The sequence below is a fragment of the Lepidothrix coronata genome, unplaced genomic scaffold (assembly GCF_001604755.1).
Source record: "Lepidothrix coronata isolate B3197 unplaced genomic scaffold, Lepidothrix_coronata-1.0 Scaffold125, whole genome shotgun sequence".
NCBI classification, from domain to species: Eukaryota; Metazoa; Chordata; class Aves; order Passeriformes; family Pipridae; genus Lepidothrix; species Lepidothrix coronata.
Window position 1 is genome coordinate 148,477 of NW_016690305.1, and position 25,593 is coordinate 174,069.

At 40.9% G+C, this 25,593-nt stretch overlaps 1 protein-coding gene across 5 annotated transcripts in view; it reads right to left on the minus strand.

Annotated features, from left to right (window-relative positions):
* Positions 1-3,312: 3,312 nt before the first annotated feature.
* UGGT1 (UDP-glucose glycoprotein glucosyltransferase 1) overlaps positions 3,313-25,593 on the minus strand; it is a 43,413-nt gene continuing 21,132 nt past the window's right edge. For 4 of the 5 annotated variants that reach the window (XM_017826342.1, XM_017826345.1, XM_017826344.1 and 1 more), the window contains 21 exons: positions 24,849-24,872; positions 24,220-24,314; positions 23,370-23,576; positions 22,630-22,761; positions 21,582-21,712; positions 19,219-19,314; positions 18,788-18,890; positions 18,242-18,321; positions 17,601-17,790; positions 15,781-15,939; positions 13,938-14,023; positions 13,514-13,598; positions 12,485-12,573; positions 11,897-12,001; positions 11,279-11,363; positions 10,575-10,757; positions 9,218-9,378; positions 8,638-8,752; positions 7,824-7,940; positions 7,339-7,498; positions 3,313-6,960 (listed from right to left, as the gene is read on the minus strand). In XM_017826342.1, coding sequence (XP_017681831.1) covers positions 6,935-6,960; positions 7,339-7,498; positions 7,824-7,940; positions 8,638-8,752; positions 9,218-9,378; positions 10,575-10,757; positions 11,279-11,363; positions 11,897-12,001; positions 12,485-12,573; positions 13,514-13,598; positions 13,938-14,023; positions 15,781-15,939; positions 17,601-17,790; positions 18,242-18,321; positions 18,788-18,890; positions 19,219-19,314; positions 21,582-21,712; positions 22,630-22,761; positions 23,370-23,576; positions 24,220-24,314; positions 24,849-24,872 — 2,429 coding nt within the window. In that variant the 3' untranslated portion in view covers positions 3,313-6,934. The remainder of the gene's footprint in view (positions 6,961-7,338; positions 7,499-7,823; positions 7,941-8,637; positions 8,753-9,217; positions 9,379-10,574; positions 10,758-11,278; positions 11,364-11,896; positions 12,002-12,484; positions 12,574-13,513; positions 13,599-13,937; positions 14,024-15,780; positions 15,940-17,600; positions 17,791-18,241; positions 18,322-18,787; positions 18,891-19,218; positions 19,315-21,581; positions 21,713-22,629; positions 22,762-23,369; positions 23,577-24,219; positions 24,315-24,848; positions 24,873-25,593) is intronic. The other variant, XM_017826346.1, reaches the window with a different exon arrangement.

Sequence of the window (25,593 nt, forward strand, 5' to 3'; positions counted from 1 at the left end):
GATTCTTTTCCTCTGCAGTGATCTGAGCTATTTGGTGCTTTCATAAGGTCTGGAAGCAATTGTGGTGGCAGCTGTTGAGCAGCCCTGGATGACAAGCAGCAGAGCAGAACTCTGGGGCCTCTTTCTGCAGGGGAACCACAAAAGCACTTCAGTGAGGCAAGTTTGAAATTGCAGCTTTAGGAATACGAAACACAAAGAGTTCCAGCAAATAGGGGACCATATTCCTGAGTCAGAAAGGGGCTTTCGTGATTGTGGTAGACAAGCAGTACAAATAAATTCTCAGTGAGACGGGTAGAAGGATTCCTGCGGAGTTTGATGGTATAAAAGGCAAATACATTTGGGAGAACGATTTTGCATGTACAAAAATACACATGCACACAAACATATTTTCTTGTTGTAGTGTTGGTGGAATTGAATGTATCTAGTTTTGGTGCCAGGATTTCATTTTATTTATTAAAAAAAAAAAATTAAAAAACTAAAAACCACTAAAACCAAGGAAACCAGAAAATATCAAGAAAACAGTCTAAAGGATGAAGGAAATACTTTGATATCTGGAAGTCCTTACTGAATATTTATTGTAGTAAATAAATACCTAAATGTAGGGAAAAGGTTGGAGACTGAGAGTCTAAGAGCTGAGACCTGTTCTTTTCAGCAGAGAAGGGAGATGTGGTAACTATGAACGGTGTAAACTTTCCCCAGAAAAGAGGAAGAGAAAAAAAAAGTTGAAGGAGCAGAATGCCTGATTGCTTATCATGGGTCTCCTGTTGCCCAGGAGCAGAAGACGACCCTGCTTGTGCCATAATCAGGTGTATTCAAGATTCTCACACAGAAGAAACACTGTTTTCATTCCTCATCAAGCCTCAAGCTGCCAGATAAGGAACAAATTCAATGTATTCCAAGCACAGCACAATCTGTATTAGCAGTGGTCTTAATAAAGTCTAGTCAGCAATAAACCCTGGTAGTCAGAAGTGATTTTCCCTGAGTGTCCTGATTAGGGAATGCTGTTCAATTATCTGGATTCCAACAAGCAGCTGGCATACATGCTGCAGCATAAACTGCAGAAAGGGAGAGTGAGGGAGAGGTCTTTAATTTTCTTCAAGTCAGTGAACATCAGCGTGTTGAATCAAAACAGATGGAGTGTATAATCCATTAGCAATACTCTTGATTAGGTAAATATAGTTATTTGGCAAAGAGGAGGCGGGCAGAGCAAATGGAGAGGAATTTCCTTGTGGGTAGGCTTTGAATGTAGGAATATTTGCTGTTACTGCTGGCCAAGGTGGAAGCATGAAGTGTAAATCCAGTGTCAGAATGAACCTTTCTGTGACTTGCAAGGCTGGTCTGGGGGAGCAGCAGGGTTTGGCAAAGTCAGTTCCTCGAGGAACCTCATGCTCTGTGTCCCATTGGCAGTGGCTGTGTTAGAGATGGCACATTGGACAATCTCTTCGGTCCAGAGGGCACAGGTTTAACTCCTTTCCTGGGGTGCATTTTTGCAGGGACTGCAAACCAGGCTGCACTTGTTGGGCAGAGTAACTGAAGATCTTCTGAACAGCTACGAGCTGGTGAGATGGGTGGTGGAGGCACCACAGAGCTGCTGGGGGGAGTTCCACATCAGTGGGAGATCAGTGTTCTTTCAACCCTTTTTTCAAACAGGGTTTGCAGTGACACTCAGCCTGCACTCACTGTCGAGGGGCAGTGGAAGGACTGACCTGACAAGCTGGTCAGAGCCCAGGGAGACCTTCCAGTCAGAAGCCCCTGTGATTGCCTGCATGGATGCAGGGGTTTCTGTCGTGGCACAGACTGCAGGTGACTGCTGGGGTCAGGATTAAATCCAATGGCCTGGACTCTGGGGGCACTGTGGGGGCAAGAAGTCCCTGGGGACAGGACAGGAACGTCTGTCACACCCAGAGCACAGCTGAGGGTGCTGGCATGTGCCTTGTGCTAAATTCAGGGGGTTTTTTGTATGCACAGGCACTACCATTTGTGCCCTGGGTGGGGGCCCAGGCCAAACCAGTAATCCAGGGAGGGTCTCTTCAGGCCTGGCACAGTGTACATGGAAGACTGGCAGGGGGTATCCCTGCCCCTACATCTAAGCCCTGGTGATGGCACCATAACTGTTGCAATTTGTCGAGCTCTGAAGTGCGTTTCTGGGACTTGAATTTTCATCTTGTTATGTCAGTGCAAGTATTTGACTAACAGTTGGAAATGGGCAACAAGAGCAGCACACAGACAGGTGATGTTTACCTGCAGACCAAGTGCTGCCTACCCTGATATGTCTGTAAATCTGTTCCCCAGGTAGAGCCCAAATGGTACATGGCAAACAAGAAAGGAACCGAGTGCCTGGGATGTGTGCAGAGGCTTCTCTGTTTCGTTTCTCCCGTGGGGATAGGAGCTGGATGTAAGCTGCTGTGCCCAAAACACCAGAAGCAGCACTGAACAGAGCTTTGGGTTAAGTCCTGCTTTGGTTTTGTGGCAAACTCCTTGACAGAGGCACCCGCTGCACAGGGCAATGGACAGTCCCCACCTGAGCCTCTGTGTGATGGTGCAGAGGTGACTGTGTCTGCCCAGGATGTTAGTTCAGGGCACAGCCTTGTCTTGTGCTGGAAAAGCTGGCTCTGCTTACTGATAAGAGCTGGACATGGGTGCTGGACAGGTTGCTCATAAAAAGCCCTGTTGTATTGAGCTTAATACAATTTTTAAAATAGATTTTTGGAAAAAAAAAATTACTCCCTTTCCCCCAGCCAATCAGTTTCTCACTTACACAGCTCTTTTGGGGTGGAGGGGGATCAGTCCTGGGCGTAAAGCATGTACAGTCTCATGCTTAAATATGTACTTTGAAAAGCAAACAGGGGAGGGGAGTGTAAAACTCCTTAGTGGTTGAGGAGGCCATAGCCACGTCATGTATTTATTCTTTCTGGCTGCTTCCTTTTCCCCTTTTAGTTGTCTCCTAGGATTTATTCTCATTTTCCAAACCTGACCAAGTTCAAACAGCCAACTGTAGGAAAGCAAATACATATTTCTATGGCATTCAGCTGGGCTTTCTGTGTCAAGCTGTCTACTTTATAGCTCTTTCATTAATAAAGATCCTCTGGTTGAGAGGCTTGAGAGTCCTATAGGGGTTTGGAATCCATTCCCAGCTCCAGAAGAGACCCAGACACAGCTCTGTACTTGGAAGTAGTATTGGTCAATCACGTTTCCAAGTGCTTACTATGAAGTATCAGTGGAAAACCTAATCAAATGAAGAAAATTGACATAAAAACATCTTTTATAAGTAGTGGGTTTTTATAAGAGTTGAAAAAAAAAAGACCTAAAAGGTAGATTTATATAAAATATTTTTATTCTTTTTTTTAACAGAAGTACTTCAGTTTAGGGGTTACTCCAATACCAACACTGGCAGATAGGAGGAATTCCTCCCTTTCCCTTCTAGCCTTTCAATATCCCAACACTTGAATACAGGAAGTGAAAAACATGTTCTAAGCAACACCATTAAAACCTCAGTTATCAACCCCAAAGCAATCAACAGGACAGAAGTGGGTAAAGAACAGCAGAGGTTTTAATGATGTCAGATCTTCTTGTTGCCACTGCACTGGGAAACTCCCCGTGATCTGAGGCAACATTCAGTAAAGAGTAACTCCCAATACCTCGGGTCACTTGGTATCAGTGCCACACAGAGTCATGGAATAGTCTTGAACAGATTATGGAAGAGCTGAATAAAAACAGGTCATATTTTAAAAAATGTTTTGGTTCATAAGACTGTGACTGGATATTTACTGCTTTGTACATGTCCCTTTCATTTCCATTACAACCCGTCCCCCAATATCTAAATGAAAAAGAAATCTTAAAGACTTATTTCTCCACTATTTGTTTCCTAGTAAGGCAGTGAAATCTTCCTTTTAAAATAAAGTACAGGGCATTTCTCATTGTGAAGTCCCCACCAAGAGGACAAGCTGCTTGTAGCCAGAGACTGGAACACTGTCATCGCTTTGCCACAGAAGTGGCCTTTCTAGTCTGAGGAATCCAAAATTACTTTGTGACCTCTGTAATCCACATTTTCTGTTTTTCATCGTCATCAGTCTTACCAGTTACAGGACCAGGCCATATGATCAGAAGCAGGACTATTTCAATAAGCATCTCACTCCAAGATGCTTTCTAGACGGAGCTGTCAAAATATTTTTCTTTTAAGGCCCAGTTGAGCACTAGGAGCAGTCATATGCACAGACCCAAAATAAGTGATTATTCCCTTTATGACTGTTATTCTTGGGTGCAAATAAATAGTGGCTTCCCAGGAAGAATGGAAGTAGTTCACATTGAGAATGATCAGTACCACGTGCATTTTGTATCGTACTGGAGAACAGGCACAGGACTCTTACAAGCACTGCAAAGGTATAGAATCTTACTGCATGTTTCTGGTTTCTTTCTGTACCAGTTGTTAGATGACTTTCTTAATAACAACTGAATAGAAGAGCATGGCCTCTGTTAACCAGAGGGAACAAAAACATCCTTCAGAGCTTGCTAGATCTTATAATTCAAAAAAAAAAAAAGGATGCAGTGTGGGTTTTCAAATGCATACATTAACTATCAGAATGGACGAGCATAATTTAAAAAAATAATTCTGTAACTGACATTTAATTTAAAAATATTTTCTCCTTATTCAACACCAAACAAGGCATTTTAAATGTTGTGCTGAATTTAAGAGGTTGCTTTGTTCTTGTCTTATAGCTTCTAATAAAATTTGGGGGAAAAAATAAGCACAGATATGGTTCTAGATAGGAGAGGGCCATGTTTCACAGGAAGCTTCTCTTGTTCTGAGGCCTTTGGGCACGTTCTTTCCTTATCCATCCCTGGATGGAAAGGTGGTGTACAGCTGCTGCCCACCTAGTCCTGTGCTCTTCCATGTACTCCAGCAAGGCTGAAGTGGTTTGTTTGCAGCTGAACACAGAAAGGACAATCTCACCTGTGCTGGACCAGCTGTTTAAAAGAAGCTAATTGACACAGTATGTAATTACTTCAATTTGTTGGCAGGAGCATTATTGTGTTTTACAATAGAAAAAAGTCCTTCTACTGTAAGTCTGCTTATCCTTAACTGGAACAGTTTTGCTGGGAAGGGTAAGTCATCTCACCTGTAATTTCCAGAGTGCCAGGCAGACCACCTGAATTTAAAACCCCACAAAGTGGGAAATATGTAAGCTGGTGACTCTGTAAGGTCATGGTTTGCTCTCCAGCCCCACATGTTTGCACAACTCTCCCGCAGGAGAGGGGGATTATAAACTGTCCTTTCCTATACCTTCCCAGAACTAATCACCTTTGGTACCCACCAGAAGTGCAGGTGCAGTGATATGGGCCAGCCATGCCTGTGATGTGAGCTCAGGGACCCTGGATATTTCTTAATGTGCTTTCTTTAAGAGTTTGGGTTGGTGATTTGGGCCCTTGCTCGAGCTGGCTGCACGAGAGCTGCTTTTCGGTTCAGTCGCCCCATCAAACTGTAAACACTCCAACTGGCATCTTTCAGATTCCTCCAAAATATGACAGGATGTATAATACAAAAATTCCAGAAGAATATCCTAAGTCAGGATTATCATTAGGTTGAGTGTCTTACAGCACAGAACATTTGCCTGTATAAAAACATGGGAGGCACAAAAGTAATCCTAGTTTGGATTTCTGCACAGGGAACTATACATTTTGTACTAGAGGTACTACTTTTAGTTCTTATGTTTCAACTCCTCCACCCCTCAGTGTTACAGGGAGCAGACAATAATCCTACAGAATGAGGGAAATGAGGTTTGAGCTGCCTTTTTTTTTAATTGGTATGTTCATAACACAGAACTATGGCAGCATAAAAATGAAGACGTGAATACAAATGACAGAACTAGCCCAAGATAATTAATCCCTGCAAGAAGATATTTTCTTGCCTGTGCACAGAATGAAAACAAATGCAAGTGAAATATCCAGAAACCTCAAAATCAAATCAGGACTGTGTGCAAGCAAAAAGGATGATCAAAGGACCAAATGGGAACTAAGGCTTAAGACCCAAGAACTCCAAAGTTTTTATTGATGTGACAATGTCTCTGTTTGAAGAAAAATAAAATTGATGAAATTTACATGATGATAAACTTCCAAGCTTCCACAGATTTTTCATAAGCAAAAAACATTCATGAATCAGTGAACCACAGCCAGAGTAAAGCCCTACCAGTTCTGCAGACTGATTTAAACTTTGAGCAGGAAGGAAGGGAGGGTACTTTGATTCAAGTCAGATGGGCTAGGATGATCTCAGCTGCCAAATTCCATGTTCTCCTCACTTTTTAAGCTTAGGCATTTGTATTTGGATGGGCATTTAAATAGATTGCAGCTTTACACAAGCCAAACCATCAAAAGTTGGGTGATAAATGAAGACAGGAAATAGAAAAATCAAAATAATGCTGGATTTGTTACAAAATCAAGGGCAGACTCAACAAATCCGAGAAGTTTTTCCAACAGTTTGAAAACCTGCAGATGGAACAGTGTCCCAAATTCAAGGCATAATTCTAAGCCTTATAACGTTACCTGGAAAAATTATCTCCATTAGATGAGGTTAGGACGTATGTCTGCAATTCCCAGACTCTCAAGTTAGATCTGAGACAAGCTTGATCTTCATCAGTGGTTGAGACAGTTGAAGGAACAGGCTGTGGCTTTTCCAGTGGATTTTGAAGTTTTGTTTCTGAAATGCTAAATTCCATCATGGGCTCTTTCATCTCCACCACAGGTGCAAAAAACCAGTAATGCTAATTCCAGCAATCCAGATCCTATTTCATATGCAGAAATTAACCCAAGGGCAAGTAAAAAAAATGCATACATCATCCCATTCAATTACTCAGCAGTTTTGCAGACATACTGGAAAAAAACTAGCTTTCAATATAAAAATTGTCTATGAAACAGTCTGACTTCAATTTGTCTGCATGGATCATAATTCCACGTGTGCTGCTGGATCTGTAAAAGAGGAGAGAAAAATGAGCACTCAGTTTCAGCTGCCTTGAACTGATTGGTTTGAAAACCAGCATAAACCCCCAAGAATAGTTCTTTGCAGGGCACCAGTGCCCGAAGGACAGTTCACAGCCATGGTGCAGAGAGGTGCTTCTTTAAGGGTTAAGATAAGGCCAAGCTCACAAAACTGCAGGAACAGTGAGGGTCTCTAGCAGAACTGAACAAGTCTGTTCTCTGCCTTTCAGAATCATGTGAAGTTACACCCATTACACCACCTGTCTAACAGGTCCTCATCCAAGCCTGTGCACGGTACAAGTGAGGGAGGACACAACAGCAGTCCAACAGGCAGGGACAAAGTCAAAGAAGCAGGAAAACAAAGATTACCATGTGTGTGTTGTCCTGGCATCTCAGCTGGTGTTCCCATTTCTTTTTCCTTCTGGAAAAGACTCTGGAGCAGTTTGATTTCTTGATCATAGTCCTGCCATTCCGGAACTATACGCATGGCTGCTTGCAGCTTGGGCTCTTTGGTCATGGGGTTGTTACACTGCACACAGAACACACGGGCTGTTCAGACCCTTCAGGTGTACAAAATGTTTCTGCACTGAACAGAGATATGCTTCCCTCTGCTGGGATTAATCTGGTGGTGGTGAACATGTGTCTGTATTTTAGCTAGAGAACAGTGTAAATTCTCTTTTCAAATTCATAATAATGTCACTGCTCCAGGTAAGAGAAAATACATGTTTTCAGCACTCAAGTTTTTAACTTCAGCTTGTGTAAGTCCCAATACAGGCTGAGGTAGGGAAGTGCCTCTAGAATTGGTCACTGTATTTCATTGTGATGTAAGAGTGAGGAAGCCACCCTGCACTCACCAGATCAATGGTTTTTGCTCTCTTCTTGGAGGAATCATCACACCATGTTTCACACCACAGCCACTCCTGTGGGAGGGATTTAATTGGCACCTGGTGGATCATGTTGTTTGGCAAATCCTGTTGTGCAGAACAAGAGTTAGTAGCCATTTCCACAGGGTGCAGGATGGGAGAAGCAACTCCCCTCCCAACGAGATAGTACTGAGAAGGTTAACTCTTGTAAAGAGGTTTGGTTTTTTTTCCCCCAGTGCAAATATAAAGTGATGAATCCACCTCTCATCCCATTCCAAACAAAGTCCTTTGGAAAAAGCTTGTGTACTACAACTTCTGAACTTACTTTGTTGAAATTTAGTTATTTAGCAAACAGTACTAAAGCAGTAATATGAGTCCAGTATCAAATCTGAACTGAACCGGTTCGGAAGACTAGACTTGGCTGATTAATCCATTGTGTTATTTTTTCCATCCATCACAGTAAAAGGCTTATCTCCAGGTTATTAATCTGTGCACAGTAAAGCAGTCAGAGCTGGGCAGCTCAAGAAACAAGTACCCAATTATGTTAGGTATTTGTTTGTATACTGGAAAATTTGATTGTCTTAAGACAATCAAATTGAAGGGAATTGTCTTTGACAATTGAAGGGAAAGGTGTTGTTTGCACCCACCAGTTATATTTGATGCTATCAATACCTGCCTCATTTGAAGGCAGGGTATAACAGGACTGCCACCAGCATCTGGCTGGGATGGAAGTTTGGCCAAGAAAAGAGAGGTGCTGACCTGCCACCATACCCCAGTAAGCCAAAACTAACACAATAAAGCACACCTGATCAAGGTTGGACAGACTGTTGGGATCCTGACTGAGACCCTGGTACTGTCCTCTGAGTCGATCTCCAGCTGCTATCTTTCTGAACTTCTTCAGATCCACAACATACAGAGCACTACAGGAGATGGTGCAATTAGTAATGACATTTCACTGGGGGTAACTCACTGCAGACCCCGAGACACAACATGCTAAAACAATCTCACGGTAGCAGCACATCAGATGATCTCTTACAAGGCAGGAAAGCAGTTCTAACAAGGTTGTGGCACGTGCAAAAAAGAATTTTCAACAAATCTATCTTAGCTTTGCAGTCCCTTCTTCCAACGTCTGTTATTAACAAAGGAAGACATCTGTTAGTTAATGCTTCAGTTCTTCATCTGTAAAAGTTGTAGCATACTGAAAACAACTTCAGTGTCCCTAGAGCTTCCAAGGCCATGCAACCTTAAAGAGGCAACAGTAAGCAAAAAGTGGTTCATGCAGCATCACACACCTCAGCTAATTTTCTGCTAAGTCTAAGTAGCAGCAAAAAACTTTCCCCCTCAATTTTGAAAAAAAAAAAAAAAAAAAAAGAATGCTTTGGTACCTGATGTGGTATTTTCTTCCAGCTAAATGACTTGCCCAGTATCCTGATTTCCAGAACCTGTAACCATCCATTTCTCTTCGGCTGTCACAGAAGGGAGTATATCCATAAGGAGCACCATCGAGATTGAAATCTCTCAATTCCTTTAGATCTGTGCGCACAATCTGAAGGGAAGGGACATTTTATTTTTATTTCTAGAAGCCTGCCATGGGTTATTTGGCAATGCTGGTCAGGATTCAATTCAAACTGAGCAAACAGCTAAAGGAAGAATTACCTGTTATATGTGGCAGTCTTTAGCATTACGTGTAGGTAGAACAAAAACACAGCACAAAAGGTGTTGTCTCCCCTGCCCTTAGAGCTGGAGCAAATAAAACAGAACTAGAAATAATCTGATAGGGGTTGGTTTGACAGCTGAAGTGCAAAACTGTTAATATGCAGCAAGAATTCTCACTGTATGTGAACTCTACTGTGATCCTTTGTACCCTTTCCTCTTCGAAGTTTGCAGCCCCTTCAGGGATGAAGGCTTTCTAATGTCTTTTTGACACAGATGTGGCATTAACACTACTCTAAAAATACCACTCTGATGGGAAAAAATACCTTAATATCTCTTACAAACAGAGAAAAAACTGTCTAAAATAAGAACAGCATAGCTGGAAATTTATCCTAGGTGATACATCAGCATAAATTGTAATGGTTTGAACTGGTGTGGGATCCCACTGTACATATGCCAAAAACCCTAAGGCAGTTTGCACTCACATGTTGCTAATCTGTACTTCTCAGATTCATTTGTATTTTTGAGGGAGTAGTATTTTTGCAGTCCTGCCTGTGCATGTTTCCTGTGCTTTCCACCCGTTCAGGAGTGAGCACACACAAAGCCTTATGGTCCTGTTTGTCCTGCAGCAGGACATGGCCTTATGCACAAGGGATTCACCTTCTCCTCTGAAAGTCGCTCAGATGTGGCCAGGTTAAAAGCAGGGGCCTGGGAGGGCAGGGTGTTTGGTGACTTAGGAAAATACTATCTGTGGTAAGTGACCTGCAGGGTGGGAGAACAGACCGAAATGGAAAAATAGAAGAGTGAAATGAGAATCTATTTGGCAAACTAGCTGGAATCACAGTGAGGGAACAAGGAATCAGACAACATAAAAGACAGGCCAACAAAACCTATCTTGGTGGGAACAGGCACAAAACCCAGCCCTCACTGAAGCATGTTACAGAATAAACCTCCAGTCATACCTGTGAAGGGCTCAAACTTGCAAACCTTCCAACAATATGGAAATTGCATTCAAAAACATACTATTAAAAAAAAAAAAAGAAAGAAAGAAAAAAGGAAAAGATCAAGTAATTCCAGCCTCTGTGTTACCTGATCAGCATCCACAAACAGGATTTTATCCACAGCTAATGGGAAGAGCACATCTAGAAAGAGGATCTTGTAACCCCAGATGATTCTCTGTTTCTCTGTTTGTTGGTGGAGCCAGCGTGGCCATTTATACTGGACAAGCTCATACTGGAAATTATACTTCTTGGCCATGTATGGGATGAACTCCTGCAGAGGGAGGGGAAAAAAGCAGCTTATCTCAGTTCTTTGTTCCTCTGCAGGAAAAGAAAAGCGCATCACAAGAGATAGAGTTCAGTCTAAGGCACAGAGTATTAAAAAATGAAACACCACAAAGAAAATTAGTTTCATTGTTACTTCACACAAAGACAGAGCCCCAAACTGAACAATCAGTACAAACTGTAAAGCCAACTACTGTAAGACAACTAAATATTTTGGAATATTTCCACATGCAATTCCTTATGAGCCGGTTTAAAAGAATGCATTACTCAAATCATAAAATTTCACAGATGGAAGAATTATTTAGGAGTATACAAAGCAGTGTAAGTGGGAGTAATCAAATGAGAGAAAAGAATTACGAGAACTTTTTTACTGGAACAAGTTGTCCCATTGTTCCATCATCTGAGGCATTCCAAGGGATGCTGGTACAGCACAGCCATTGGGAAGGGAGGGAGAAGCAGATTGTGGCATCTATTCCCCATCATTGAATAGATTTCTAATTAGTAACAAACCTTGAATGTAGGTGATAAGTAGTTCTTCAGAAACCAAAACTTTAAAGGAGTCTTGGTATGTTTCAGCACAGACAACATCATTATGCTATCAAAAAAAAAATAAAACATTAAGCAGTTACAGGAAAAGCTGCCACCTACTAGAGACAAGCTGTGTAACAATTACTAATTGCTGGTTTACATGACTAAACTATTTGCAATTATGTGTCAGGTAACTAACCTTCACACATGAAGAAAAAGTGGGTAGCTTCAACCTATTGTAAATTGCTTGATTTTATCTACAAAATTACTAACCTCCCACATCTGTATATTTTAACTTGTTAGAGAATATATGACCTGTTGCCTTTCACAGTCCTTTAAGAACAGAAGTTCAGATTCTTTTTGCAAAGCAGCTATGACTGTAACTTCTTAACAATATGTTATATTGTAGTGAGAAAATTTAGGACAGCAACATACCATCTATTAAACTAAGTCTATTTTGAACTTATGAATATTCTGCAGACAAAAGTTCCTATGATACAGTAGATTTTTTTTATACTCTTGCAAATGCTACCCATTTTCCTTGTGCAAAGCAGGTCACATTATCACTTGACATCCCTGGATTATAAATTCTGAACTAACCGTAGGAATCTCTCATATAGATGTCCTGAAGCCACAGAGAATATGTTTAGTACATCATCCTTATCCTGTTTCACATCTTCATTCTTTTGTCCTCCTGTGAATCCCCTGAAAGGACAAATGTGGTTACATGAAGGACAAGATAGCAAAGGCCAGGTGTTTAGGAAAGGCTGCAGACACAGAAAATGGCTGCAGCGTTGGTTTAATACAGCTGGTCTGTGGGGTTTGGTGTCATCCCCCTGCTGCCCAGGGCATCTCCCCCGGGACACAGTGCTGTGCACACAGACATGGCAGGCCCAGCAGCTCACAGATGAACACCTTTTGATTGAGAGAGTGCTGGCTGAGGTGCAGCTCCTGGGAAGGAACAATGTTTTCAGGCTCCCAAGTAGCAGTGGGGGGAAGGAAGAGGAAGGGGAAGGGGAAAGTGTGAAGCAGGAGCCCAGGTCTCTAGGAACAAAGGAGTCCTATCAAAGATAGCCCTAAATTCAAGCAGTCTTAACAGACAGCTGTGGAATATCACAGACATAATGGCTTTGTCAAATAGCTTTACAGTTTCAAGAGACTTGCAGGTTATCATTGAATTAGTTTTACCATTTGAGAGATTCCCAAAATCCAGATTCATTCTCACTGGTGCCATCACTCAGTAGATCTTCATTCATCATATCGAGCTTTTTCTGAACCTGTAGGGCAAACATGGCTTTAGTGAGTGGATCCATATATTGGGCAAATGTTATCCTGACACTGGTTCTGTTTGTACCTGTTTGAATTATGCCCCATGAGCTGACAGGTAACCTAAAAGCTATCTGTGAAAACAGCTTAGTAATGAACTGACATTTTCCAAAGGGATTCCACAGCTGCTTTTAGACACCAAAGGCATGTTAGTCTGCATGGTTAAAATGTTTCCTAAGAGGTGTTTAGTGAGCAACCTTGATGACTGAGGCTGGCAAAGGAAAACCCTCAAAGAAACCAACACACACACCTCAAAGAAAAAAAAGAAAACAAAGAAAAAAAAAGACTTCAAAGCAGTGAATCAGGAGAACATGCCAGAATTACTCAGGCACAAGCAAATGCTGTCAGGAAGAGTGAACTGGCTGTGTTATAGCCATCACTTATCTATCAGTTGTCCTCCTTAAACTTCTCAGCTTTGTCATTACCTGGCTGGCAAGCCTAAGAGGCAGTAGATAAGTAATTTAACATTTTTATCTTTTTAAAAATGTATTCTCACCCACTCTGTGTCAGACTGATAGAAAATGTATTGCCAGACAAATAAAATTTATCTGTAACAAATAAAATACTGGCTCAATGGACACACAGACACATAGATGTCATGTAAAACTGCTTTTTCCTGAAGTCACAAGCACAACTAAGTCAGGAAAACATGAGTATAATTGTTTCTCAGGGACATACAAAAGGAACAGCACTCACAAGTCATTCTCTCCTGTATCAAAAGCCCAAATCAATCTACAGATAACGCTCTCTATCACTGATACCATAACGTGAGCTTTGTGTAGACTGACTCAAGTGTGGGCTTGTGGGAAGGGAGATCAGGCCTCAATCAGTTTCTTCCCTGCTGGTGGTCAAAGAGTCTGTTTTAAGAGCAGCTCTAGTTTTTAAACTCACCTTCACTTTAATAATTTTGCTCTTGAAGTTGTTGAGAACGATGATAACTTCGCTAGCCTCAGGTGGAGAGTCTGTGCCATCGTGGCTGAAAACACAGTAAAACACTCACTGTTACTACAACGCAGAAAAACGGCTTTTATTTCTTCTGCACATTTTTCTACACTTATTAAGCCCTAGCACTGGGAAACAGGTTTGAGATATGCAACAAAGTAACAAGCACACGTATTTCAACACACTTACTGGGTTTTTTAATTAATTGCATCTTGCATAACTTGTGTTCAGGATGAAACGTAATTTGCTGTTTAATTTGCTGTTCAAGTCACTACACTTTGGCAAGGGAACTGTTAGATTCACGCCTTACAATGCCTACCTACTCGAGAAGTTTCACAGGAAAAAGACTGAAGTATTTCTTATACTGTCCTACCTGTAGATCCTGTAAATATCTTCAGATCTGCCCTTTCTCAGTCTTAGAGTCCATGCACCAGGATTGGCTTTTAACTGGAAGTAACCCTGGAAAGTGAAAAGAATATTTGTTAGTTTCCAGAAAATGCAAATGCAGAAAAATTTAAGCCATGTATTTTTACTCACTGTTTTATACCTGAGAAGTTATTTGCAAGCCAGCTGATTAACATAACCTTAAGGCTTTAAAACCCAGAGAACAGGAAAAAAACCCCAAAAATCTGATACAAAATTCAAAACAGGAGTATGTAGAGGTGTAGCATTATTTGTTAGATGAGAGAAAATCTTTCAGAGTGTTCTGATGGGAACAGTGCAATCCCAAAGTCTTTTTCTGCAAAAGCTTGCCTTCATGAAGGGGTGAGGGAATTTCAAAACACTAGCTGGTAACTACACAGCAGTACACAACAAAATCTAAAGGAATTCTGAAACTGAACAGACTGGTATTTTATCTACAGCAGGAAACAGTAACATAATTCATATGTTACAAGATACCTCTTCTACAGAACTTAAAAAATTACAACGTGAAATTCAAATATTGTATTCTAGTTGAAGCTTCAGATTCCAGATCCGAATATTTTTCTGTGGTTTAGATCATTACACCTATAGAAGATATCAACAGCTTTAGTGGCCCATCCAGTTTTGTACTGTGGCCCCAAATGCTTGCACTTCCTATGTAAGCCAGTCTACCATAAAAACAAAATTAAAAAATATTTCAAAAAAAGGCACAGGGCATGTTCCTGGTCTCTTGATGCCCCTGCACAGTACAGACACTGAGCTGAGGAAGAGAACTCCCAGATACAGCATTGTACCCTGTGGTACACACACTCTGGTTTAGCTAATTAGAAAAAGGACACCTGTGAGCCATTAAGCTTTACTTCCCAACATACACACACACACTGTGTTCACATGTAAAGTAAGGGACACATTCCTTTCTACAGGCAGAAATACTACATCATTCTAGGATACACTCTGGCTAAGAAAAGGCACAGACAAAGAGAAAATGAGGGTAAGAATTTAAAAATAAGTACTTAGCATCAGTGAATATTTTTTTCTATGTTTTTTCTTTAATACCTTTAAAGATTAAAAAAAGAAAACAAAACACAGGAGGCAATTTACTCCAGTTTTTCAGTAACATTACATCTCATGAAAACATTCCAAAGACTTACTTCCTTAGCCATAATTTCAGTCCATTACCTCTCCCACGGCCCAGTGTGGAGACTGAGAACAGACTGATCCCTTATTCCGTGACCTTACAAAGGCAGCTGCAGGGACCAATCATATGCTTGGATTTCCAGCACCTTTTCCCGACTAAAATAAGCAATTCCCATTCTTTCACACTTCCTTTGCTTTCTACAATGTTGGCTATACTTGCTGACTCTCTCTTGTTTGTTCCACAGATCTCGTGAGGAAGTGGGTCCCAAAACAAGACAGCCATCCCCCTGAGGCTCACAGTACCAGAGCAGATGGCCTAAGGGGTGCCACATCTAGGAAAAACAGCTGTCTGACCTTCCCTGGAAAGAGGCTGCTTAGCAATACTGGCAGCATTTTAAGGCATTCCAGAGGACCCTTCTCAGCCAGCTGAAGGGAAAAGAGCACATCCTCAAAAAGGTAAGAGACAGTGCAAACACTGCGAGGTTTCAGCCAGTGTTAGAAGCAATGTGCTTCTGATGTATTTGGAGGCAGCTGTGGAGTGCAAGCAACAGCCCATACCCACAACCCCCACACCAGAAAATCCTCAGGGGTTTGTGCAAGTGGCTGTGCTGACTGGAGCACCAGTGAGCTGCTGCCCATTCCAGTGGAACACTCACCAAGTTGGCCATAACGATGGTATCAACGATGACAGGGCTGGTTGAAGTCCCCAGTGTAAACTGGAGTCCTCGAGGTGGCTGCCCAGTAGTAATGTCATAGCAGTGGCCTTCCAGCAGCAGGTACTCCAGTTCATATTCTGCAGCTACAATGCTATCCACCTGTAAGGAACAGATATTCCTGGCTGCAGCACTAGCTCTGAAGTGCCAAGTTTTAGTCCTTTAGTCATAATTTTACCAGAGTAATTTTATCATTAAACAAATATCTAGAAAGCCTCCAAGATCTCAGCTCCTTCTAGTGACAAATTTCACACAAATATTGTTAAGAGTGGCCCTGACCAAATGAGTTTGAATCTCAGCTGGTAATATGCTAGGATAAGAAAAGGGAAGGATCATTGCTCTACTCCACAATTTTAATTTTTTTTAACACTTACCAGAGAATGTACTCTGGCATTTCATAAAAGGTATATGACGGGCTCCAGAACTTTGACTGTAAATCTGTTTAAAACTGGTCTCACCTAATACTAACCATCAGAAATAAGCATTTTGTTTTGCTTTGTGTTACTCATACAGTGTGTAAGGTACTGTCAAGAAACATCACTTTCTTTTTCTCTACACGAAACTGAAGTGCCAAGGAAAGAAGAATTAAAAAAACACCCCCCACAAACCCAAAAAACTTGGGTCCCTACCAGGCTAAAGTCAGATGTAGCCTGAGGACAGTACATAAGCAGAATATTAGTCTAATCTCACAAAGCATCTTCTCTCATGCACATCCAAAAGGACAGTTTAATTGCTACAGCACCAACAGACTGGATATTGGGAGCTGGAAATGGTGCACCTGCAAAAGTAAAGCTGCTGTTTATTTGGAAGCTCAGGATGGCACTTTGAGTGCCTGAAGCATTTTATCTCTCCCCCTCTCAGGCTTTCAATTAATCTAAGGGGTGGGCTTGAGAATCAGAGGCTTGAAATGTGTAGCAATATCAGTGGTGCATTAACAGCTTTACAGTTAAGAGATGAAAAGCAAAAAAAGTCCTAAACCCAGACACACCAAACCAAAACCCAAACCACACAACAACACACCCAGTTTCCTAGATTTCTGAATAGCTAGTACAGGATTAGCAATATCAGAATATACCACAATAATGCATCATACTCCCAAACAATATCAGAGAGATGCAAAAGAGGAGACTAACAATAAGCATTCAGTGAGAAAGGAACCCATGTTTGTAATGATCACAAGGCTGTACAGACTGCTGCTTTTCCAGAGGCCTATTTATAAGGGGTTTGACAGTCTCATTACACATGCAACAGAGAGGTTTTTCCTTATTTATCCCCACGTATGCAGGGCAGCACTGCCCAGATCCATAGTTTAACAGTGTGCTTCAAGGCCTGTTCAAACAGCAGTGAGCCCCTGAACCTACAGCAGCTGAGCAGATTTCTGCTGCATGGTTTTACTCTTGTATTGATATTGCATGTCCTTTTGTGGTCACAGGAATGTTTGCCAGAAACAAAAGCTGGGAAAATGAACAGGTGCCTGAAACCAGCTTGGTGGCTTCTGGGAGCAAGGCAAAGGTCCTGCTTCAAGCCTACAGTATTTCTGAACCTCTGGTTCAGGCATCCACGTGCAATTGAGAACAGCAATCTTGCTGTCAGGGAGCTTAGGTTTCCCTGCATCCCTCTTAGAATTTAGAGGTCTGCAAATATCCACAGTTCTATGTTTATTGGCATTTTAAAATTCTGCATTTCTTTCCCATAACAAAAATAAGCCCTGGAAAAACAGCACCATTTAAATGCAGTAGTAGGAAAATACTGGTTTCTCTTACCTCCTCTAAGTAAATATTGTCAAGGTCATAGGGGGTTCTGACAGACTCCACCATCCAGCTCTCGGGGGTATTTAGGTTCAGAGTGAACAGGGGAGATTGGGGCATATCCAAAAACTTGGCAATTGGTCCTGGAGCAAAGTTATTCTCTGCTGTGAAGGAAATCTCTGGCTCCAAAACATAGCGATAAAAGCTGAAATTTTGGAAAGAAAATGTTAGAACATATTTCTGCCAAACTTTGCTAATATTTCACTCTCACTGAGCTTGCAGATGGCATCAGCTTTCCCTGGCCTCCAATGTCTCCAAGGCTTTGTCCAAAGCAACATAGGTTGTGTTGACCTTAGAACAGGTCAGAATTTCCATCTTGAAGGACCAAACAAGAACGTGCAAGATTCAATCATTAAGATTAGTAAGTTATTTAATTTTTTATATATATGAATAAAGGCACCCAACTTGTAAACCAGCAGAACTACCTCGTGCTGTCCACAAATTCTGATTCTCTGTGGGAAATTATGCTATTATACAAATGATCTCAAAGCAGTTATTGAGACTTCCTATAGGACATTTGACCATTTCTCCTGTGCTTGCACATTCCAACAGGTTTTACTCCTCTCTCTCTCTAACCCTGGCATGGAATTGCTTACCTTTTCAGTGGCATGTCAGAAAGTTTGGACTGGCAGTTCATAAACACTCTCAGGTTCATATTTATCAACTGGTTCAAAACCTAAAGTAATGAGAAAGAGACATCCCTTAAAATGCTAATGAGGAGAGCTGACCACTGCTTTTATAAACAGGACCTCAGGGAGGCATGTTACCTGCTCGTTCCCAATCCTCCCTTCTCATGATTTGCTTTACCACACTCAACTTTTAATTGGTGGTTTCAAGAAGAGTTACCTGCTCCTCCCATTGCAGACGTTCTTTATGGCATGCTGAGACTTTCTTCCTCAAGAACAGAGTCATTGCAAACTAAACTGTTCAAACAGTGAAACTAAAAGCTCTCAAGACAATACCTGAGCACAGTTTTGTTAGTGTGTAGTCTAGCCTAACTAGTTTTTCCACCAATAAATGTATTGTGCAACTCAACTGTTAGAAGGCCACTGGTCACCACCCAGTTAAGGAGGAAGATGAACATTTCAAAATGACAGAACTGAGACAAACTTTTGAAGTGCCTTACGACACTGCCCACATACCAAAAGTAACGGAGCAAGTCTTTGAGCATCTCTGGTCACAGGATCAACAATAGCCACAACATCAAAGTATGTCTCCCCCTCTTTTGGTCTCAGTTTAACTGCACTAAACAGAAGAAAACACAATTCTGAAGTATCATACGGATAAGCATATGAAAAACACTACTATCCATCTCTTTCTGAACACAAATTGCTTCTTAAATGCTGTGCACCTTCTGAAACTAGACAGAGGAAAAATAGGTATATACATATATGTGTATAGAGATAGGTAGGGAGATAAAATTAATTTCTGCAATCTTTTCTTCCTGCAAACTGTTGGGGACTTTCCTATTGCTACTTAGAGATTTTTAAGAACTAAATGCAACATAAAACAATGGGAAAATTGAAAGACACAGAAAAGCATATTGGTTCAGCAAATGCCAGAAATCCTATACCTGTACTGTTCTTCAAAAAAATGATACTCAATCCTTGCCTCTCCTTTAGGCTGAGCAGAAAGAAGAGCATCCACTTTCATTACCAAGTCACTTGCCCTGAAAAGAAGGAAAAGAAAGGTTTGCAGATATTAAAAAAATGCCTGTACTTATCACATTTCTGCCAGTCAGCAGCAAAAGAGAAGGCAGATGGAATTCAGATAAACAAACACTTCTACTACCTCTCTACACAAGCTCTGAAGAATTAAACATATTTAAGGGTTAATCCACCAGTAATTTAAACAGGTTGCAGCCTTATTATTGAGTGTGCCAAAGGGTTTAACTCTAACAAATACAGAAGAGCTGTATTTTTAGGGGTATTTTAGGGGTCAACTATCTTACAGGTACTGCATACCCGAACTGCACCAACCTCTCAAACCCTTGTTCCACAGTGATCTTCCCAATTTACACTGCAACTCTAAGCACTAGGAAGCAACTCTGTATGTGGAGAAACTTTTGAGAGAGAGGGGGGTCCTATCATAAAAGATAATTCTTTTGACAACTTCTCCCTTTTTATTATTCCCATAAATTTTCAGTCTCGTATTTAAAGAATATATTCATTCCATCTTGAAGATGTAAAACCTCTTGAAAGTTCAATGAAAATTGATTTGTGCGTCGTGCTTTTGCCAAGAAGCAATACTGTAACTTAAAGGTCTGTCAGCTTTTCCTGAGTTAAGTCAGTCTCACAGACTTACAGCTGTTCAAATTGTTCATACCAAGCCCACAAGCCTGGTGAAATCTGCCAAGTTCTACAGTGTTTTTCCAACGCAGTAGATAATTTCAAAAGCTTTTGAAAAACTTTTGCAGCATTCAAACCTACAAAAAACCCAAACCCCACTGTTCTGTCCAAAAGTAGCCTGTATTCAAACTACTTCCAACATAGCAATGGATGCAAAAGTGTTTGGTGGAATGCTGTTAAAACCTGTTCTCCTAGGATTCAGAATAACACAAGACTTCTGCAGAACAGACCTCATGCTTAACATAATTGACCACCAGCCTTTAACAATCAAGCAGCACCATAGAAAACTGTGATGCTTAATATGGGAGAAATTATCTCCACAGCTCTGAGCTCCAATACATGAACCAGGGGACTCCTGTTCTTCTGAACTCCAAGATGACTTTTGATTAGTTCACCTCTATGCTTTGTGCAATAACTATCTAGAGCTATGACTTCCATTTTCTCATCTCTGCCTCTTTTCCTAGTGTTTCTCTCTAAAAAGTTAAAAGCAGTTTACATGATTCCATAGTACTGATAGGGAAATATATTACTACAATAACTTTTATGTTTATAAGCCAAGAAGCACTTCACTAAACCACAAACAAGTTCAGAAAGTGTACTCCAGTGTCTCATTTGCTTCCCTTCTTTCTGCTTTTAAATCTACTATAGTAACTTTACCAATGAGTTATTAAGCACTGATGTATTAGAGGCACTTGATTTAAAACAGTGTGTCAGGTAAGATTTAGCCGGGGAAAAAAAAAAACCAGTAGTAGTCTGAAGGCCTTAGGATTAACGAGAAGTTAGGCTTCTCTGTCCTTTGGAGGAGCCAAAAGGTAATCCAGTGCAGAAAGCATTTTGAAGAATAAATGCAGTTTATACCACTTCATAACTCTTCTCCCAGCAGCAAACAACTAAACCTTGAATGGAACTTCATCTAGCTGAGCACAGCAGCCAATTTAGCCAGCCCCTGCACAAAGCATCACTACCCTCAGGATTTTTTCAGTCCACCTGTATCCCTCCTTGCCCCTAATCCAAGAATCCACCTCCTGAACTCCTCAGGTAACACTGCAGGCTGTTGCTGCCCTTGCTGCCGTGATCCAGGGACTAGCTCAGCAAGTGTCAATGCTTTCACAGTTTCATGTTCATTTCAGCAGTTCCATAGTAAATTCCAACAGACTCAGGCACTTCCCCAGTTTCTTGCTGCTCGTCAGTGAGGCTCCAGTCAACACAATTCCTGCAATCTCCAGTACAAGGCACTGGACCAGCCATGGCAGGTTGTACTACAAGCAGATGATGCCTCAAGAATGATGAGCTGTGAGCACAGGAGTGCAGTCAGGGTGTCAGAACTGCCTCCTGAGTCTGGGGGATAGTCACAGCTCCATACCTCCAGGAGATGGTGAACTACACAAAAGTCACTAAAAAGCAGTTTAAACCAAATAATTTACACTTTTTTTCCCTTCTCCCTTGCCCTCTGAAGAGCTGAGCCTTGACCACAGGAACACAAGTGTAGCACCCACCCAGAGTGTACTGGACAAAGCTTTCTCCAGGCTGCAGACAGTCATGTTATCAGTCCCAGCACCTTTTTATAAGCCTCCTCATGTTTACTTACAGATCTTCTTCAAATCCCAGTTGCTGAATCTGAGATTTGATTTTCTGGCCCGATGTCTTCAGTATGATATTTTCAAGGAGATGAAAATCATCCTGATTGAACATCTCACCATCCTCTAATGGGCCAATAATCTACAAAAAAAAAAAAAAGAAAAAAGTAGAATTGCCATTATTAGGTAAAGGCTACATTGAAACAAAATTCAAAGATGAATTTAAATAAATACTCCAGCCTAATCGCAGTGGGAACCAACTGTTCAGGCTAGTATTAATGTCAATGGCAGCAGAGTCTAACAGGTAAATCTAGTTATTTAGAGCCAGGAGTCCCAAACTAAGGCATAAAATGCATAATAAATTATATATGCAATACTACATCTGGAAGGGGCCAATTCCAGTAGTCTAGCAAGACTCCAGCAAATCTCTCTCCTCAAGCCTTCAGAAGCCTAAAAGCTACCTAGAAAACTCTTGCTGTTCTGCTAGTGAGAGAAATAGAATACCAAACTCACCACCTGAGACCTTTAACCCATTGAAGTATACAGTAACCACTAGGACCAGCATGGTTTTTTCCCAACTAGGAAGCAGATGACAAAAGAAAACACAATGCTGTACATAGTTGGGTTTCATTATTTGCAGTGAAATACTATTGTAATATCATTTATCATTATATCATATAATCTAAGATAAACTATCATAAAAAGAGCTGGTGGCAGAGATCAAGGCACCGTGGTCAGGGCCAGACACAGCAGCATTTTGTCCAGTGAACTGAAGCAGCACAATCTTTTGAATTTACCAGCCTTTTCCACCCCTGGACTCAATTCACTGATAGCATGAAAGGAACTCTGTTATTGAGAGATCTGAATTTGTACCAAACACCAACAACTAACTGCACACAGCACAAAGAAAAAGTCACACAGGTCTGAATAAATCCTAAAGGCTGCTGAGACTTGAAAAAGGCTGAGAGTCCTGTGTCTGGTCCCTAGACTCTGCTGCTCAGGATCAGCTTCTCTCCCACATGTTCAATCTCTCTTTTACTGTCTGCTGATTGATCTCACCCGTCCATTGCTGATCACAGCCCTCTGCCCCTTCTTCAGCTTTAGAACATCTCTGCAATACATTGCATGGGACAGAATAAAATCCACCTTGGGAGATTCAAAGGCTTCTTTGAAAATATTGGTATCCATACCCTGAAAGATAAGAATAATTGACATTGAAATAGGAGGAAATGCTGACTCCAGCACATTTTTTAAAATGCACCTTTTTGTTTATACTCAAGAACATCTTCATATTCTGCTAAAATTGATTCCTGCCCCCCTTTTCTTTGTGGTCTTAAGCCTAGTTTTTGCCTGTCACCTTGAAACATTATCCCAACTTCTGCTGTGAAGGGTCACAGCTACTTAGACCACTTCCATTCTTCTTAAGTGATTCTTGTCTAAAGTTTTTAAACATACTTAGAGAAATGTAATTTTTTCCTCAGCTTTTTAAAAAAAAAATCCCTCTCTTAACCACTCAAGAAAAAACTGACTCACTTTAACAGATCCCTGAAGCCACATTTCTTCTGACTTTTCAAAGTTACATAGCTTTGATGTGTGTGAGGATTTACTTTATGTTTCAATGGGCTGTTATATTTAGGTAAGTTTAGTTATCAGAGATTAAAAAAACCAAGGCAGCAAACCCAGCAGTGTTACTCTCCATTGTTACTGCACCTTCTGCATATGAATACACTACACTAAAAAACTCACTGTAGGAGAAAGCAAAACACCTTATCCTTGCAAATGCCAACAGACATGCTTACCCCAACAGCAAATTCCAAGATGTCAGCTCCTGCCTCCAGTGCCTTCACAGTTTCTTCTTTTGCCATCTTGGTGATGAAGTTCTTGGCATTATTTGATGTTTGTGTCTGCAGGGCTGCCCATATGGCTTTAGCAACAACTGTATTCTGGCTGTTGGGATCTTCACTAGGATTATTAATCATGCTAATTCGAACATTATTGCTGGATTTCTGTGTTTAACACAACAAGCATTGGGAAGGTTTTAGATTGCAGGTGGGGTTTAAATGAGAAGAATGCAGCTATTGTAATAACACTATAGCAAAAGCCTTGCATTTCTTAACCAGAAAATCAGCTTCTAAATTGGGTAAGTAACAGCACGAGGTTAAAACTATGAACTAATTTAACATCAAGTATTTAGCTTATGTATAGGCACCAGTGTGACAGGAATCTTCTAGATAATCCTGTGCTACATAGGAGATCTAGGACCACCACTCAGAGTCTGGCAAACCAGTGATTTAGCAGTTAGCTGTGTGCTTTTATGATTCAGTTACCTTCCCAAAAGAAATGAGACAGAGCAGAGAGCAGTGCTTATGCTCATTTCCAAACCAAAACACAGGCATTTCATTGAACACCATGGGCTTAAAAGAACATCTTTACTGTATTAGTATAGTGCCAAGAGGGAATTCTGTCCTAACACAAGATCAGCGATGTTTCAGCCCCTACAAAAAAGATGAGGCTGAAAACTGGAGACCCTGCAGAGAAAACCAGTCTCTCCAGGTCATACCATGGGAAGAAGCACAACTTGTGTTTTCGAAGATACTACCAAGTGCTTTGTTAGCACTGCTAACCCATTCCAATGAAAACATTACCCACCTGATGTTTAATGGCATCATACAACAATTGCCTCCCTGAAGGTTTGTCAAAATCACCAACAATCCAAAAAGTAACTGGTCTAACAAAGGAATCATCTGCAATTACAAAAAAAAAAAAAATGGTAGGAGAAATTGGAGGGTGGAGGGAAGGAAAGCTTCTGTTTTTCGTCATTTGGAGGTAAACTATGATGCACATGCAAAGAATTCAAAAAGAGTAAAATGCCATAGAAAAGTTATGGATGAAGCTAAGCTATGAAGCCTGGCAAGACAAGAATAATAGTACTGATATATTAGTTTTCATCAGGTCATTCGAAAAACCCACATGGGTCAGCATGCATCACTCTTCCTAAGCTGGATTCTTTTAGTGGTTTTGTTTGTTTGCTGCCTTTTTAATTATAAATTATAAAGAAACCTATAAATAACTTGCAGATTCCAACTAGGGTACAGACCTACCACATCTTTGCACTGAAGATGTTAGTTTAAAAATCAGTTTTGTATAGAGACAAAAGTGCTGGAGCAAACATGCATTTCAAAAGCAGCTTGCTTCATTCCCCAATGGGTCTAAAGCCAGAGTTAAAAAGGAAGCAAAAATTCCCAGAACAATATATGAAATGCCAAAGCGTGAGTTACCATAGATCTCCTTGGAAGACATTCCTGGTCAAAAAGCAGAAAGGAAAGAGGGAAAGGAGAGAGACATTAATAATTTTATAATAATCCCTATGTGTATCAATAAACTGCAGTACTGTACTGGGCATAGCTGAATCACTGCAGTTCAAATCCAACAAGCAACAAGTCTGTGCTCATTTTATTAGAATAAAGCTTTGGCTTTTTCTTCCCCTCAGATAGATGGATGCTATATTTTCATGCTACAGCATTAGTTATACTACATATTACCAGTTTCATATGGTTGGGTGAGGGCATCATTCTGAAGACCATTTTGAAACACTGCCATGCCATCGTGACTTGGATGTGACCCTTTATCTTCCCTCTTTAAAAATCAGCATGGCAGTGCTTTATCAGAGCTGGTGCTGAGCCAGCAATACTTACAACTTCCCTATTATTTTAGAAAATAAACGTGCTACAGCATTACTGTAATCAGGTAGTAGCTATTAAATATCTTAAGTGACAGAAAAGGCAGTGACCCAAAAATGTCAAGCCATGAAACTGCAAATTAACGCACTTTCAAATGAGCATGCAGAGGTGTAGGTCTAATTAATGCTCTACAAAGGCAAAACAAGAAACTTGTTCAGATCCAAGTGATTGAACATGAACCAAGGGCAAACACGAGACAGAAAGAACAATGGGAACATTTCAGGTAGTGCACACAGGTGACAGTGGCTGGAGATAGCACAGGGGAAACCTGAGAGAGTCAGGA